The sequence below is a fragment of the Ascaphus truei genome, chromosome 10, assembly GCF_040206685.1.
Source record: "Ascaphus truei isolate aAscTru1 chromosome 10, aAscTru1.hap1, whole genome shotgun sequence".
In the NCBI taxonomy this organism is placed as follows: domain Eukaryota; kingdom Metazoa; phylum Chordata; class Amphibia; order Anura; family Ascaphidae; genus Ascaphus; species Ascaphus truei.
Genome location: NC_134492.1, coordinates 19,024,120 through 19,040,558, shown reverse-complemented (window position 1 = coordinate 19,040,558; position 16,439 = coordinate 19,024,120). Strand labels below are relative to the sequence as shown.

At 47.1% G+C, this 16,439-nt stretch overlaps 2 protein-coding genes across 7 annotated transcripts in view; one reads left to right on the top strand and one right to left on the bottom strand.

Moving 5' to 3' along the window:
* SZT2 (SZT2 subunit of KICSTOR complex) overlaps positions 1-7,446 on the bottom strand; it is a 74,988-nt gene extending 67,542 nt beyond the window's left edge. For all 6 annotated transcript variants that reach the window (XM_075616068.1, XM_075616071.1, XM_075616069.1 and 3 more), the window contains exon 1: positions 7,320-7,446. In XM_075616068.1, the coding sequence (XP_075472183.1) occupies positions 7,320-7,343 (24 nt within the window). In that variant the 5' untranslated portion in view covers positions 7,344-7,446. The remainder of the gene's footprint in view (positions 1-7,319) is intronic.
* Positions 7,446-14,999, top strand: MED8 (mediator complex subunit 8). The gene is made up of 7 exons (XM_075616078.1): positions 7,446-7,564; positions 12,031-12,149; positions 13,000-13,144; positions 13,232-13,372; positions 13,474-13,555; positions 14,037-14,279; positions 14,730-14,999. Exons 1-7 carry the CDS (start codon positions 7,559-7,561, stop codon positions 14,792-14,794), a joined length of 801 nt encoding a protein of 266 aa, XP_075472193.1. The 5' UTR covers positions 7,446-7,558; the 3' UTR covers positions 14,795-14,999.
* Positions 15,000-16,439: the final 1,440 nt, after the last annotated feature.

Here is a 16,439-nt window from a genome sequence, read left to right as displayed (position 1 = left end):
TGTGTCCCTGTGTGTGTGTGTCCCTGTGTGTGTGTGTCCCTGTGTGTGTGTCCCTGTGTGTGTGTCCCTGTGTGTGTGTCCCTGTGTGTCCTTTGGCCCGTCACTCCGCCTCAGGCCAATGAGAGGTGTGCGGGGGCGGGCCAAGGGACCAATCAGATTTCCCCTAGGGACACCGGACCTCCCCGGTGTGCTTCACTCACCTCCCCCCCTCCCCGGTGTGCTCCACTCACCTCCCCCCCTCCCCGGTGTGCTCCACTCACCTCCCCCGTGCTCCACTCACCTCCCCCATGCGCTCCACTCACCCCCCCCCTCCCCGGTGTGCTCCACTCACCTCCCCCCTCCCCGGTGTGCTCCACTCACCTCCCCCATGCTCCACTCACCTCCCCCCCTCCCCGGTGTGCTCCACTCACCTCCCCCCCTCCTCGGTGTGCTCCACTCACCTCCCCCGTGCTCCACTCACCTCCCCCGTGCGCTCCACTCACCTCCCCCCTCCCCGGTGTGCTCCACTCACCTCTCCCCCTCCCCGGTGTACTCCACTCACCTCCCCCGTGCTCCACTCACCTCCCCCATGCGCTCCACTCACCCCCCCCCTCCCCGGTGTGCTCCACTCACCTCCCCCCTCCCCGGTGTGCTCCACTCACCTCCCCCATGCTCCACTCACCTCCCCCCCTCCCCGGTGTGCTCCACTCACCTCCCCCCTCCTCGGTGTGCTCCACTCACCTCCCCCGTGCTCCACTCACCTCCCCCGTGCGCTCCACTCATCTCCCCCCCTCCCCGGTGTGCTCCACTCACCTCTCCCCCTCCTCGGTGTACTCCACTCACCTCCCCCCCTCCCCGGTGTGCTCCACTCACCTCCCCCCCTCCCCGGTGTGCTCCACTCACCTCCCCCGTGCTCCACTCACCTCCCCCCCTCCCTGTGTGCTCCACTCACCTCCCCCCCCTCCCCGGTGTGCTCCACTCACCTCCCCCCCTCCCCGGTGTGCTCCACTCACCTCCCCCCCTCCCCGTGTGCTCCACTCACCTCCCCCCCCTCCCCGGTGTGCTCCACTCACCTCCCCCCCTCCCCGGTGTGCTCCACTCACCTCCCCCCTCCCCGGTGTGCTCCACTCACCTCCCCCCCCTCCCCGGTGTGCTCCACTCACCTCCCCCCCCCTCCCCGGTGTGCTCCACTCACCTCCCCGGTGTGCTCCACTCACCTAACCCCCCCCTCCCCGGTGTGCTCCACTCACCTAACCCCCCCCCTCCCCGGTGTGCTCCACTCACCTCCCCCCCCCTCCCCGGTGTGCTCCACTCACCTCCCCCCCCTCCCCGGTGTGCTCCACTCACCTCCCCCCCCTCCCCGGTGTGCTCCACTCACCTCCCCCCCCTCCCCGGTGTGCTCCACTCACCTCCCCCCCCTCCCCGGTGTGCTCCACTCACCTCCCCCCCGGTGTGCTCCACTCACCTCCCCCCCCTTCCCAGTGTGCTCCACTCACCTCCCCCCCTCCCCGGTGTGCTCCACTCACCTCCCCCCCTCCCCGGTGTGCTCCACTCACCTCCCCCCCTCCACGGTGTGCTCCACTCACCTCCCCCGTGCTCCACTAACCTCCCCCCCCTCCCCGACGGCCGGACAGGCAGTGGGCAGGCAGCCTTTAGCTGCCACGCGGCACCTAAGATGGCGGCGCCCGGAAGGACCCCCTTCCTCCCTCGCGGAGTAACTAAGATGGCGGCGGCCGGAAGGAGAGGTGACGTGTGTGTGTGTGTCACTATGTGTCACTGTGTGTGTGTATGTGTGTGTGTGTGTGTCACACTGTGTGTGTGGGACACTGTGTGTGTGGGACACTGTGTGTGTGGGACACTGTGTGTGTGGGACACTGTGTGTGTGGGACACTGTGTGTGTGGGACACTGTGTGTGTGGGACACTGTGTGTGTGGGACACTGTGTGTGGGACACTGTGTGTGTGGGACACTGTGTGTGTGGGACACTGTGTGTGTGTCACTGTGTGTGTGTGTGTGTCACTGTGTGTGTGTGAGTCACTGTGTGAGTCAGACACTGTAGGGTGGGGACCGGAGCTACGCATGGGGGGGGGGGGGGGCGGTTTAGCGGAGAGAGAGAGGGGAGCAAAGAAACATACAGGGGGAGTGGAGAGGAGGGACCCGCAAATTTTAAGCAACCCACCCCCCCTCCTGTCCACTGCCCCCCCTCCTGTACACTGTCCCCCCCTCCTGTCCACTGTCACCCCCCCCTCCTGTCCACTGTCACCCCCCCCTCCTGTCCACTCTCACCCCCCCCTCCTGTCCACTCTCACCCCCCCCTCCTGTCCACTGTCACCCCCCCTCCTGTCCACTGTCACCCCCCCTCCTGTCCACTGTCACCCCCCACTCCCCCCCTCCTGTCCACTGTCCCCCCCCTCCCCCTTTTTCCCCCCTCTCCCCCCCTCCCTTTCCCCCCCTCTCCCCCCCTTTCCTAGCGGGAAATTTAACTCACGGGCAACGCCGGGTCTCTCAGCTAGTATATAATATATATATATAACCACCACGGCAAGATCTCCTACAGCATAAGATGTATCAGACGCTGCCAACTAGTGTTCCAATGCTTCAGACCTCATGGATGGTAATACAACTGATGAATGCGGAAGTCCTATGTAATCAGTCCCTCCAGACCAGATCGGCTATCATCCACGCCAACTCTGGGGCTGTGTGCAGCAGGGCTGGAAGCTTGCCACTCCTTCCGACCCTTGATGATGACGTAATGACGGCGCTGCTGTCCTGACGCATTTTGTCAGACACTCTGACTTTTTCAAAGGACTTTGAAAAAGTCAGAGTGTCTGACGAAACGCGCCAGGACAGCAGCGCCGACATTACGTCATCATCAAGGGTCGGAAGGAATAGACAAACAATTAGTAATTAAGAGTCAGGGTATGTGCAAAAGTAAGTGAAACCCTGGTTTTATCAGCTAAACTAAAAGGGGCTAATTGTAATCCGTGTTTAAATAATTAGGAAGATCTTCAGGTGTGAGTTTGGGAAGCCCCACCCTTTATAAACATCAAAAACTTTACGAGTTTGATCTTTACCATACAAGTGTGTGGAAACACATCATGCCACGATCAAAAGCAATCACTGGAGACATCAGAAAAGTAGTTATTCATGCTAATCAGTTTAGAAAGGGTTACAAAACCATTTCTAAAGACTTAGGGGCTCCACCAATCCACAGTCAGACAGATGGAGAAAGTTCAAGACTACAGTCACTCTACCCAGGAGCGGTCGTCCTACCAAAAGCTCTCCAAGAACAAACCGGCAAATCATCCAGGAAGTCACAAATAACCCAAAAGTAACAACCAAGGATCTGCAGGCCACTCTCGCCTTGGCTAATGTGAGTTTTCATGACAATCAGAAAAAGACTGAACAAGAATGGTGTTCATTAAAGGATACACAGGGGGCAACCACTGCTCTCTAAAAAGAATATTGCTGCCCGTCTAAAGTTTTCCAAAGAGCACATAGATGATCCACAACACTTCTAGAACAATGTTCTCTGGACAGACAAGTTAAAGATAGAACTTTTTGGCCTCAATGAGAAACTTATGTTTCTCAAATACTGTGTTCGGACAGAAGAACCTCATCCCAACCGTCAAGCATGGTGGTGGGAGTGTGATGGTTTGGGGCTGGTTTGTTCCCTCAGGTCTGGACGGCTGGCCATCATTGATACAACCATTAATTCTGCATTGTATCAGAAGATTCTAGAGGAGAATGTCAGGCCATCCGTCCATGAGCTGAAGTGAAAGAGGGTCATGCAGCAAGACGATGACCCTGTACATACAGAGGCGGCACACTTTATTCTAACTTGGCTAGTGCCGCAAGCCGGGAGATTTCCCGGCTTGCTTGTTTTTTTCCCTCGGCGTGCCGCGCGGAGCGTGCGAGCATGGCGCGCGTGCCCAGGGCTCCCCGAGGGAGCCCTGGGTTCTGGGTTCCTCTAATGTGGGGGATGGCGGTGGGGGGCTCCGGGGGACCCGGTGGACCTGGAGAGGGGAGGGGATGCCTCGATCGGAGGACCGATCTTCCGAGGCTCCGGCGCGCGCACGGGAAACCTCGGCGCGCGTCCGGTATCTGTCGCGGCCGAGACCAGGCAAATGTTAGAATAAACTCGGCCGCGACAGTACAAGCAGATCTCCAAAAGAATGGCTGCAGAAAAAGAAATTCCATGTTTCACGCGCTTGAAAAATATATATGCAGGACAGCAGAGTGCTCATGCTTGGAGAGTTGCTCATGTCACCGCTCTCAAGCATGAGCGCGCTCAGCGGCAGCATAGCCGCAGCCTAAGGAGGAATGGGCCAAAAGTTCTCAAAATCGATGTGAGAGACTGACGAGCAGTTACAGGAAACGCGCAGTTGAAGTCATTGCTGCTCAAGTATCATGTTTTTGTGTCATTTGTTTGATCAGGTTATCTTTATCTAGTATTAGGACTTCGATTAAGATCTAATAACATTTTGGTTTGAAATATGTGAAAATCATACGGGGTTCAGAAATCTTCTCACCACTATTATCCAAGCAAAATACACTCCATGCTTCAATTATACATACGAGTTCATTTCTATGATTAGGTAGAATTTTCAATAGTTTCTCAAATGATTGTCCAGGTGTATTAAATAAAGTAGTTGTACCTTTTATTAAGAAATGTATTTGGGGGCGAAAAGAAATCATGGGTTCACAATCAGGACTTTTTGCCACCCAATAGCGGTGCATAATCGTTTACAAACAAAACACACATACAAGTACTTAGTGAAACATGCCAACGGCTTTAAAGAGCATGTTAAACAATGTTAGTGAGAGATATTAATGGTATTCTGGTGTACAAGCTTCTCCAGACTGCACTGCTGGGAGAGCCTGCGTGAGATCCTCCTCCTCCTCCCCAGACCCACACTGACACTTGCTACTGACACACACACTGACACACTGCTGCTGGCATGTACTACTGGTATGTGCTATTATACATTGTGCTGCAGGGTCCTCTGACCTGAAAACTTTTTCAAATGAATGGAAAATAAAAACTTTTAAAAATAAAGCGCAGTCACACACACACCCACACACACACAGTCTCAGTCTCACACACACAGTCACAGTGTCACACACGAGGAATTCAATGTTAGTATAAATATAGAAGTGCAAATGGCTAAAACACGATGTGTGCCGAGCATGCACGTTCTAAGTCAACCTTCTTTGCGTTTTGTCACTGAAATTGTGTTTTGTGTGGCCCAGTGAGTAAAGACACTGACTGGCACTGAGTTTTGAGCAGGGGAATCTGGTTCAATTCCCAGTGTCGGCTCCTTGTGACTTTGGGCAAGTCACTTTATCTCCCTGTGCCTCAGGCACCAAAAACATAGATTGTAAGCTCTATGGGGCAGCGACTGTCTGCAAAATGTCTATGTAAAGCGCTACGCAAAACTATACAAGAACAAACAATTAATTTTCACTTAAAAAGCGCGTGCTCGGCACACACTTATCTCAATGATTGTACAACCTTGCACACAGGTGAATTCACATCGTTTGCATTTGAATTGTATGTTGGGTGGTTGCCCTGGAAGTCTGGTCTGGCTCATGGCCCGGAGCAGAGATGTGAGAACCACCAAGTGAACACATCCCAGTGACAGTCATTATTTAACTCTCTTGCTGCCAGAGCGACGTGAAAAACATTGAATCACATTGCTGGACCTTCTGGCAGTGAAAACGTGAATTAATAGAAGTGGGAGACGGAAGATAAATGTTAGGCCGCACTTATAGTGCCGGCGACCGATGACGTCACCCATCACCACTAGCAAAAGTTATATTTCAGTTTTAAGTGAAGTCGCTGGCGACAAGGCCAGTGCCGTCACGAAGGGGGCGGGCAGCGCTCTCTGATTGGTTTAGAGACAATTGAGAAACAGAGAAAGAATCCCTAGAGATGCACTCACTAATGGTCGAAATCCAAAATAATAAAATTTTATTGATACTAGAAAACATATACGATATAAAACCTAAATAGTAGCGCAAATCTGAGACAGCTGATGGATGTAATATCCAAAGAGTATACTGCTAAATGTGCCTCTTGTATAACCATATATCAGATATAGTATTGCTGTGAAATTACTCATATATTACACTCTGTGTGGGTGTAAATGTAGTGTCAATTACTGACCATAATTCCTGTCAGAATGCACCACTCCTAGTTTCTACCTCCTATCTCAGCAGCTGAGCAGAGACTTCCAATCTCTCTCCCTATCTCCCTTCCCATCAATGATGGTTTAGAGACAATCACATGTGACGACTGACTCCAAAAATCAAATTTACCCGGCTTCAACATTTTTGGTCGCTCCGTCGCCGTCGCGCTTACTGTAAGCGCTTGCGATGGAGTCAATGGATTTGTTTTGGAGCGACGTCGCGTCACCAGGCACTATAAGCGCAGCCTAAGGCTCCTGGGTTCCTTAAGGAGACTGTGTGGCCTCTTACTCATATGTTGGAGGCTATTGCAAGGATTTGATGGATGAAGAATGCATGTTTTGGGGTAGGAAAGTTTTGAATGAGGCGTGGTTTAGCTGGGGTGGTTGGCGGCAGGAGTATTGAAGGAGGCAGAGACTGGGTGGTTATGGTAGGGTGATGTTAGAGGAGAAATTTTATGGGGTATTTATGGTAAGGCGATAATGCAGGAGGCAAGCTATGGTGGCTAGAAATCTTAGAGGAGACATGGGTGTTGGTGGTATGAGGGTAATACTAAAAACAGGTTATAGGGTGTCAGTGGTATTTGGGTGTTAGAAGAGGCATCATGGGGTGTCAATCATATTACGGTGCAATTGGAAGCATGTTATGGGGCGTCAGTGGTTTCTTATGGCATTATTAGAGGTATGTTTGGGGGATGTCAGTGGTATTAGGGTGTTAGAAGCATGTCATGGGTTATCAATTGCATAGTGGTGTTATAGAGATAGTGGTTAGGGTATTAATACAGTATAGGCAAGTTATGGGGTAATGGTGGTATTGGGTTGTTACTAGAAACATGTTATGGGGGTTAGTGGTGTGGTGTTACTAGAGGCATGTTATGGGGTAATGGTGATATTGAGGTGTTGCTAGACGAGGCATGCTATAGGGAGTTAGGGTGTTACTAGAGGCATGCTATAGGGAGTTAGGGTGTTACTAGAGGCATGCTATAGGGAGTTAGGGTGTTACTAGAGGCATGCTATAGGGAGTTAGGGTGTTACTAGAGGCATGCTACAGGGAGTTAGGGTGTTACTAAAGGCATATTATGAGGACTCCTAGTATAGGGTGTTGTGTTGGGACATATCACGGAGGATGTGTAATAAGGTTCCCTCTCGGTACCTCGGGGTCTCCTTTCTCCGACATTTCACCCAGCCCCCTGCTCCTCTGTGCTGGGGGGCTCTCCGGGTATGGGGGGTGGTCTTCGTTGCTGGGACACCCTAATCCCTCCCCTCTTACCCGGAAGTTGTCATTGTCTCCCGGAAGCAGTCTCCCTACATACCGGAAGCAGCCTGTCTCCATGGTGAAGCCACACGAGAGAAGGTGAAGTGTACCGATCCCAGGAAACAAACATAAACATCATGCAGGTGAGAGGCTCTGCCACACATATCACCCTTACAGCACTGTGCCTTATACAGTGTATCTATGTAATAGTGTCATATGCACATTATATACGTTACAGTATGGTGTGATATATATACATATACACACACATATCACCCTTACAGCACCGTGCCTTATACAGTGTATCTATGTAATAGTGTCATATGCACATTATATACGTTACAGTATGGTGTGATATATATACATATACACACACATATCACCCTTACGGCACCGTGCCTTATACAGTGTATCTATGTAATAGTGTCATATGCACATTATATACGTTACAGTATGGTGTGATATATATATATATATATATATACATATACATATACACACATATATCATCCTTACAGCACTGTGCTTTATACAGTGTATCTATGTAATAGTGTCATATGCACTTTATATACGTTACTGTATGGTGTGTGACATATATATATATATATATATATATATATATACACACACATATACACAAACATACCAGCCTTGCAGCACTGTGCCTTAAACAGTGTATCTATGTAATAGTGTCATATGCACGTTATATACGTTACAGTATGGTGTGTGATATACATCCATACATATACATACAGCTAATGGAAATATTACTGTGAGCACATTCACATGTCTTAGACAGGTCTGCAACCCTGTCCTTCCCCATTATCACCCAGCACACAGTGCTTCCACTGCAGCAAGAGATTCTGGGAAATGACATGCAAATGAGCACACACACACTATATATAATACACTGATCTCTTCTTCCGGCTATGTTACAATGAATGAAGCCAAAAAAAAGTTTTTGACTTTAAAACAGTGCATACTGGAATGTGATCTGTGAGTGAAGTCTATCACCCCCTGTGCAGTATGCGTTTTATGACATGAATTGTTAAATGGTCCCTGAATGTTAGTGATGTAAGAGTAATGTGTGTGCGTGCATGTAAATATAAATAGGTAAAGAGCCCACAGTGTATACAGCGCTTTACAAAAGGTGTGTGTGTGGAGTGGGAGTGTATATCAATGGTGTGGGTAGGTGTTGAAATGTAAGAGGCTGTGGCATTACTAAAAGTGTAGATACTATGTGGTCCCTACTGGTATATAAGGATGGAATTACAAAGAGTATTTGTATGTGTAAGAGACAGCTGTGTGTGCATATGTATGTGTGTGTATATATATATATATATATATATATAGCGCGCAGTATGTATGGACATGGCCTTTCGCACTCATGGGCGGAGAGTTCTCTCATGTCAGTAGTGACTCATAAAACTTCGGTCTCTGTTTAGGCCATCGCTAAGTGTCCCGAACAGTTGCATAAATTTGTATTCATGCAACCGTCTCTCTTTCGGTGTTCTAAGATTACCTTTGAGTATGGCCACCTTCAGATCATTCATCGTGTGGCCAGAGTCAGAGAAATGTTCGCCGACAGGACTGTCTCTTTTTCCGCGTGTGATGCTGTGGCGATGCAGATTCATTCTCTTGTTTAGCCCCTGTCCCGTCACACCTATGTAGTAGCAGCCCCCTGGGCATTTCATGCACATGGTGAGGTACACGACATTGCTGGAGGAACAGGTGAACCTTCCTCTGATTTTGTACTCCAGATTCATGTGTGGTATTTTTATTGTGCCCGCGGTGTGGAGCATTGCGCAGGTTTTGCATCTTGCGTTCTGGCATGGTCTTGTCCTGCATTCAGTTGTACTGTTGAATACTTTACTCCTCACCATAATTTTCTTGAGATTATGGGGTTGTCTGTATGTTAATAAGGGTGTTTCAAGGAAGACCTGTTGCAGTCTTGTATCTTCCTGGAGAATGGGTTGTAGTTCTCTGGCGATCTTGCGTAGGACTTCTAGGTGTGGGTTATATGTGACCACCAAAAGTACCCTGTCGCTTGTCTCTTTCTGTCTGTATTCAAGGAGATCACTTCTTGGTATTCTGGTGGCTGTGTGGATTTGCTGATCTACAATTCTGTGGTTTTATCCACAGTTTATGAAATCCGATCTCAAGGCTGTAATCCGCTGGCCTCTATCTGCTGTGTCGGAGCATATCCGGTTGTATCGTATGGCTTGACTGTAGATGGTTGCATGCTTAGTATGTGTCGGGTGGAAGCTGTTGTCCCTCAAATAGCTGTCTCTGTCTGTAGGTTTGCGGTATACAGAAGTCTGTAGTTGGTCGTTCTTTATAGTAATGGTGGTGTCTAGGAAGTATACTTCGTCTGGGGAATGGGTGAGTTTGAGGTTGATGGTCGGGTGGAACGTATTAAAGTTCTCATGGAAATGTGATAGGTCCTGTTCACCAGAAGTCCAAATCAGGAGGATGTCATCGATGTAGCGAAGGTATGTAAGAGGTTTCAAGTGACAGGTGGAAAGTCACTTTCCAGTTTTGCGCAGAAAAGATTGGCATACTGTGGCGCCATCCGAGTGCCCATAGCGGTCCCAGTTGTCTGGAGGTATGTGTCATTTCCAAATGTGAAGTAGTTATGTGTCAGAATAAATTCGATGCATTTAGTAACTGTCTCTGTGAGTGGCTCCTGACGGTCCCAAAAAGTATCTGCAGGCTGAAATCCAATCTGTGTGGGGGATGTTTCTGTAGAGAGACTCTACATCCATGGTTGCTAGTAGTGTTCCTGTTGGGAGGGTTCAATGGCATTAAGTTTGTTAAGCAGGTCGGTGGTTTCCCTTGATATAGCTGTGTGTGTGTGTATATAAGCTCAACCCCCTTATAACGCTGTGCTTGATTCAAAGAATCACATCACGCTATAAGCGGATCGCGTTAGAAATAATGTACAATTGTATGCATTGTACAATAAAGTATTTAAGATACCAATAATCGTGTTCTAAAGTATTCATAAATATGAAAATTGGGAGCCATGCTTGCATCGTGTTATAAGCAGATTCGCGTTGTAACGGATCGCGTTATAACGGGATTGAGCTGTATATATACACACATACGTGTGTTTGTATACATGTGTGTGTATATACACGTTGGGTGTGTATGCACGTTATGTTGTGTGTGTACATGTTATGTCGTTTGTGTTTATATACACGTTATGTCGTGTGTGTGTTTGTGTTTATATACACGTTATGTCGTGTGTATACAGCTTATGAAGTGTTTGTATGTGTGTGTATAATCGTTATGTCTTGTGTGTATACACACACGTTATGTCTGTCTGTCTGTATGTATACACGTTATGTCATGTGTATGTGTTAGAGCAGCGGTGCGCAATCTGTGGGGCGCGACCCCCAGGGGGGGCGCGAGACTGCCGACGGGGGGCGCGGGGTTTACAGAGGCCCCGCGCGCTTCCCGAAGGCACTTAAATTAAGTGCCGGGGGAGCTGCAGGGCCTCTGTAAACCATACTTACCCGTGGCTCCGGCGGCTTCCTCCCGGCGTCGCCATGGCAACGCGGCGGCAAAATGACGCTGCGAGGTCATGTGACGTCACGTTGCTATGGCAACGTGACGTCATTACGCCGGAGCGCGGGTAAGTTGGGGTTGGGGGGGGCGCGGGAGCGAGGGGACAGCCGTCAGGGGGGCGCGGGAGCGAGGGGACAGCCGTCAGGGGGGCGCAGGGAAAAAAGTTTGCGCCCCCCTGTGTTAGAGTATATTATATAGGGTCAGTTACAGGGATCTCTAATTAGGATGATACAGAGCAGGGTTGTCCCCAGGGTGCCACATAATGACATTACCCCGTGGTCATGGGGCACTCAAAGTGTTAAGGATCGAGGTTTCTGGATCTTAACCCTTTCACAGCCAGCGAGACAAGTACCGCATTGCAGAAGTCCAAACTATTAACATTTTGTCGTTTTGGTCACAACTCTGAAATCTGCAAAGTTGGGCACTTGGACCTTGGCAGCTTTACGTGGCCAAGAGCTACAAATGATAAAGTGATACAAAAAGGCAGAGTCTGTGCACAGCCTCAGCTAGTGACCTCGAGTTGAACAACAGATCTATGTTTTGGGCAAACCTAAAACGAATGACTGTAAAAGTAAGTTCTGCAGGGAAAGGCAGTGCAGGAGTCCGTATGAGGAGAATAAAATGCACCCCCTTGACTTTACAGTCAAAGCACTTACCAGCTTTTAATTGCATATAGCAGACCCAAAATGTGTTCTTTTTAATGCAACCACAGCACATTTTCATGCTCATTTTAGCTGTTGCTGCATACAAATATTTTCCGAGGCTTACAGAGTTTATAGGTTTGAAAGCGCTAGAAATGTGCTTCATTGCTGAATCTTGTACAATTGACTTTCAGGCATGTACCAATTGCGCTTGATTCATAGACCCCATACATATGACTTCCTCGTGTTTCTCATCCCTGTGTAATGCACTGTGGAGTCGGTTGGCTCCTTATAGATTAGATTAAAAATATCTATGCCAGCGATTCCCACTCTTTGCATTGTTTCATTGCCTCACTATTTCCTTTCCCTGGTGCTATGTCTCTCCTTTGTCCCCACAGCGAGAAGAGAAGCAGCTTGAGGCATGTCTGGATGCCCTTATAACACAGGTCTCTGATATCAAGAACTCGTTGGCCGGCTTCATCTACAAATTGGAAAATGAGTATGACCGCATGACCTGGTGAGCTAGAGAATTTTTTTTTTAATCTCAAAAGGGACTATTTCATCCACTTTATGTGTCCATTTCCCCCAAAACCTTATCCCAAACAATACAAAAATCACATTTGGCCAAAGCATTTTGTGATTTCACTGTATTTGTTTATTCTAAATGTTGAGAGGCTGATTCGTGAATCCATGTTTTCAGTCAAGAAAAACATCCTCCTCCAGCTTAATAACATGGACCTTATTCTAACAAAAATTTCCCATTTCTGTCCCTCTAAAAGTGCTTTCCTTGGATAATCTTATTTATACACTTAACTTCATATGCTATGCCCACTTCTCTCCCTCGCTACCAAAATGTTTATGTTGGAAAAGTCTTTCTTGATGAATTATTTTTATTTGGTGTTTATTTTTTTGTGTGTTTGTATCTTAGAAAGGTGGCCTCAAGAACTGTGTAGTCATCATATCCCAATTGATGACACTCTCAGATTTTGAATCCTTAGTCCCTGATGAAGACATAGCTATTGTTACTGCACTAAAGGAGACGCATCAAAGTAACTTAATTACTTAAAATCTGAGTCCAATTTTGAAACATTTGCTGAAAAATGTGAAACGCTTTGTTACGTTTTCCAAACTTGGTATTCAACTTCGACTCTAGTACAAGTTGGGAAGATATTTACAATTCTGCATGTTTGTATGCTTATAATTTATCCTGACTTCTCAAATGTCATATTTCTTAAGATACCAGAATATAATTGTTTACACCTATATTTGGTGTAAATGCGTCTCAGTGTCTGCTTTTGGAGGGTCTCGGCTTATAGTGATTTTAAAGTGTGTGTGAAAGCGTCCTTCTCACAAGTGCCTTTTCTTAGGCCCTCGGTGCTGGACAGCTTTGCTCTGCTCTCTGGACAACTGAGCACCCTGAATAAATTGCTAAAAAATGAGAAGACGCCTCTAATGAAAAACCAGGTGATCATTCCCCTTATCTTGTCTCCTGATAGAGACGAGGAGATCTTGGTAAGTACATGCAACACTATTGCCCAAGCAGAATAGAAAATCAAGTTGCGGAGAAAACTTGGTTGTAATCCTCTTTGCTCTCTGTAGCGTTTGACAGAGGGGAGGGTTCCCGTCTTCAGTCATGAGGTGGTACCTGATCACCTGAGGACTAAACCAGACCCTGAGGTGGAAGAGCAGGAGAAGCAACTTAGCACAGAGGCAGCTCGTATCACACCTGAAGTGGCACAGGTATTGCTACAACCATTTGGGGGAGGCAGTACTATTGTGTGTGATTGGTCAAACATTAATATTGTGCATACTTTGTACTAAATGTGCGTTTCCTACTATAGAAACAAGTCCAAAGTATGAATAAGATGTGTTCCAACCTGCTAGAGAAAATCGGCAAGGAGGAGAGGGACTCAGAAATTGGAGGTGAGAGTTTGGGTGAAGATAATGGGGAAAGGAATAGTAACAGTAGCGTACTTGAATGTGTAAATGGTGCATAGACTTAGAAATTGGTCAGCTACTTATCTCCTAGAGATATCAATGGCCATTTTGACCTGCATGCTGTTGGCCCATTCTCTCATATGTTATTCTTTCAATGAGAAAACAAGACCTTGTTCTGTATGGCTGTCTCTGCTTTATTAATTGGATTACATATTACTGTATGCCCTGGAAGTTATATATAGGATAATAGCACAGGATACTTCAGAGAGTATGCTAATATGCAGTTACTGTGAGAGGTATATCTGCTGGTAACCCAGCTCCAGTTGTGCATTTGAGCCCCAAATAACGTAAGTGATATCTGAAAGCTGTATAAAAGGGCAGGGTTATAGTAGAAAATCATGTAACAGAAATGTCTGGGAATGGGAGGGTCACATCTGTTCTTCACATGGATTTTCCTGTATTTCAGGTTTACGGCAGAACAAGCAAACATATAATCCCACTGACACCCACGCCCTTGTGGCTGCTGTGGCATTTGGAAAGGGCCTCTCGAACCGTCGCCCTCCAGGACCAGGAGGACCCATGGCTCCAGGGCAACAAGGTCCAGGGGGCATGCTTCAGGGTGCTGCAGGCATGCAGCAGGTTTCCATGTCCATGGCTCCCAACCAGCAGCACATGGCTGGGGTACCTATGGCACAGGGCAACCAGCCAGGTAGTTATGAAATCATTCTTATTAGCATAGCCTATCCCAGGGGTGCGCAAAGTTTTTGACCTGCTCCCCCCTGCCTTAGAGCTCCAGCGTTCGCGCCCCCCACGCTCCTATGACCCGGTGTCAAATGACGCCTCGGGTCATGTGACGTGACCCCGCAGTGTCACTTGACGCCACGTTGCTATGGCAATGCATCGCCGAAGAGCCGACTGGCAGCAGGTAAGGGATGTTACAGAAGCCTTGCGCCTCCCCCGGCATTTAATTTGTAACCGCTGTGCCCCCCTAGAAAATCTTGCACCCCCCAGTTTGCGCACCCCTGGCCTATCCCACTATTCAACACCTTATTCCTGTACAAACAGTTCCATCCTCTACTTTTACCTTCACACGATCTCTTGCAGTTTCGCTCTTTATGATCTCCCTTTAACTTGTATGTTGTTCAATATCTGCCTTCAGGTAAGATGCCCAGCAACATAAAAACCAACATCAAATCTGCCTCCATGCACCCATACCAGCGATAAGACAGAGAACACGGAGCCCATCTCTTTGATAACAGCCGTTGAGAGCACAATGTTTTGAGAAAGGGCTATTAGGGAAAAAAAAGACTAGTGGATAAGGAAATCCCAGCAATTCGCAGACAGCCTCTATGGACATATTTTTTTTGTATTGATGTTCGACCTGTATCTATGCCACTTGGGTAACAATAAAGTGTTTCTGTTTTCGGTTCTGAGGGTACCAATAAAGTGTTTCTGTTTTCGGTTCTGAGGGTACCAATAAAGTGTTTCTGTTTTCGGTTCTGGGGGTACCAATAAAGTGTTTCTGTTTTCGGTTCTGAGGGTAACAATTGGGAAAGTCAAGTATTTCTCCTGCAGAAAGAGTCGGGGAAATGAACTTATGACTAACCGTGCTCTATGTCCTGCATAACAGGTGGGATGAATGTACCTTTTTGTACCTGTTGTATGTATGTCTGGCTGTCACTTGGTTTTTCTTTCACTGTTGCTGCTTATAAATAAAACAAAATATTTTCAGCGACGGGAAGCCGAGCCAGCAACTGTCTGCCTAGTAACAGATCTCCATTGCTAGACTAAGGATTAACCATTTCACTGCTTGGTGTGCGTGCAATGCATTGCGGTTGGTTCCTCCATGATGGAAGATGTTTCTTTACTGCAGCAGCTATGCCAGAAGAAGAGTTGTATACAGTACATGCAACACACTAGTCAACAATTTGAAAAGGCCGCTCTATACCAATAATTCACTGGGCCTATTTCAATAGTTTCTTGAGAATATAAATAAATGTGTTTTTCATAGGTTCATTTTATTACATCATCTTCCCTACTAAATTATTAGAGAAACATTATTTGGGGCAGTTCCATTTAACACATGGAAAAAAAGTACTTGGTGTAATCTGCTTTTTTTTTTTTTTAAGATGGAGAATGTATCAGCTTTAAAGTAACTGCTACTTATTGACTTCCTGTTTAAAAAAAAAAAAAGAATGCTTCCTTTTTCTCTAGGGCTGATGAACTCGCATGTATGAGCTACGTATGTTTGTCTGTATGACTGATGATGGCTTCATACTTGTTATACAGACATCTGGGGGGAAAAAACTATAACCTGCATTTAATTTTGAGGGTAGACTGCTCACCAAGTGACATTTTGAAACCTTTTTTGGTTAAGGAACCCTTTAACTATACTGTGAAATTTTGACGAACCCCAACCCTCTCTAATAGCGTGTCTGAGATCAGATGCATTGTAAATTCTTCTGTATTTGGTAACATTTTCAAATTACCTGAAAATTGCAGGGAACCCTTTAGGGATGCCCAGAGAACCCAAAGGCTCCTAGGAACCCCTGTTGAAAAACACTGCATTAGATTAACATTAACACCCTTCAAAGCATTTGTTTACCATGAAAAAGTTACGTTTTAGAAAATATTTATACATGTCAGGATTATTATTTTTGTCATGTTTGCTACATTTAACCTATTCAACATGCCGCTGTTCTTAATTGACTTTAGTTCTAGGAACATGGTTATATATTTTTTTCATTCCGTGTATTAAAATACATTATGCAGCAGAACCCTACTTTTCTACTGCCATGTTGTAATTTAGAAATAAGATAGACGAGGTCTTTGTGACTTCAATGACCTGAAGTAAGGAGCAGGAAACACA

Bases quoted from the DNA above. Each gene is read 5' to 3' on its own strand.
- MED8 (XM_075616078.1), top strand. The intron at 12,150-12,999 runs GTGAGCTAGAGA...GCCTTTTCTTAG, and splicing joins GAGTATGACCGCATGACCTG to GCCCTCGGTGCTGGACAGCT. The intron at 13,145-13,231 runs GTAAGTACATGC...TGCTCTCTGTAG, and splicing joins ATAGAGACGAGGAGATCTTG to CGTTTGACAGAGGGGAGGGT.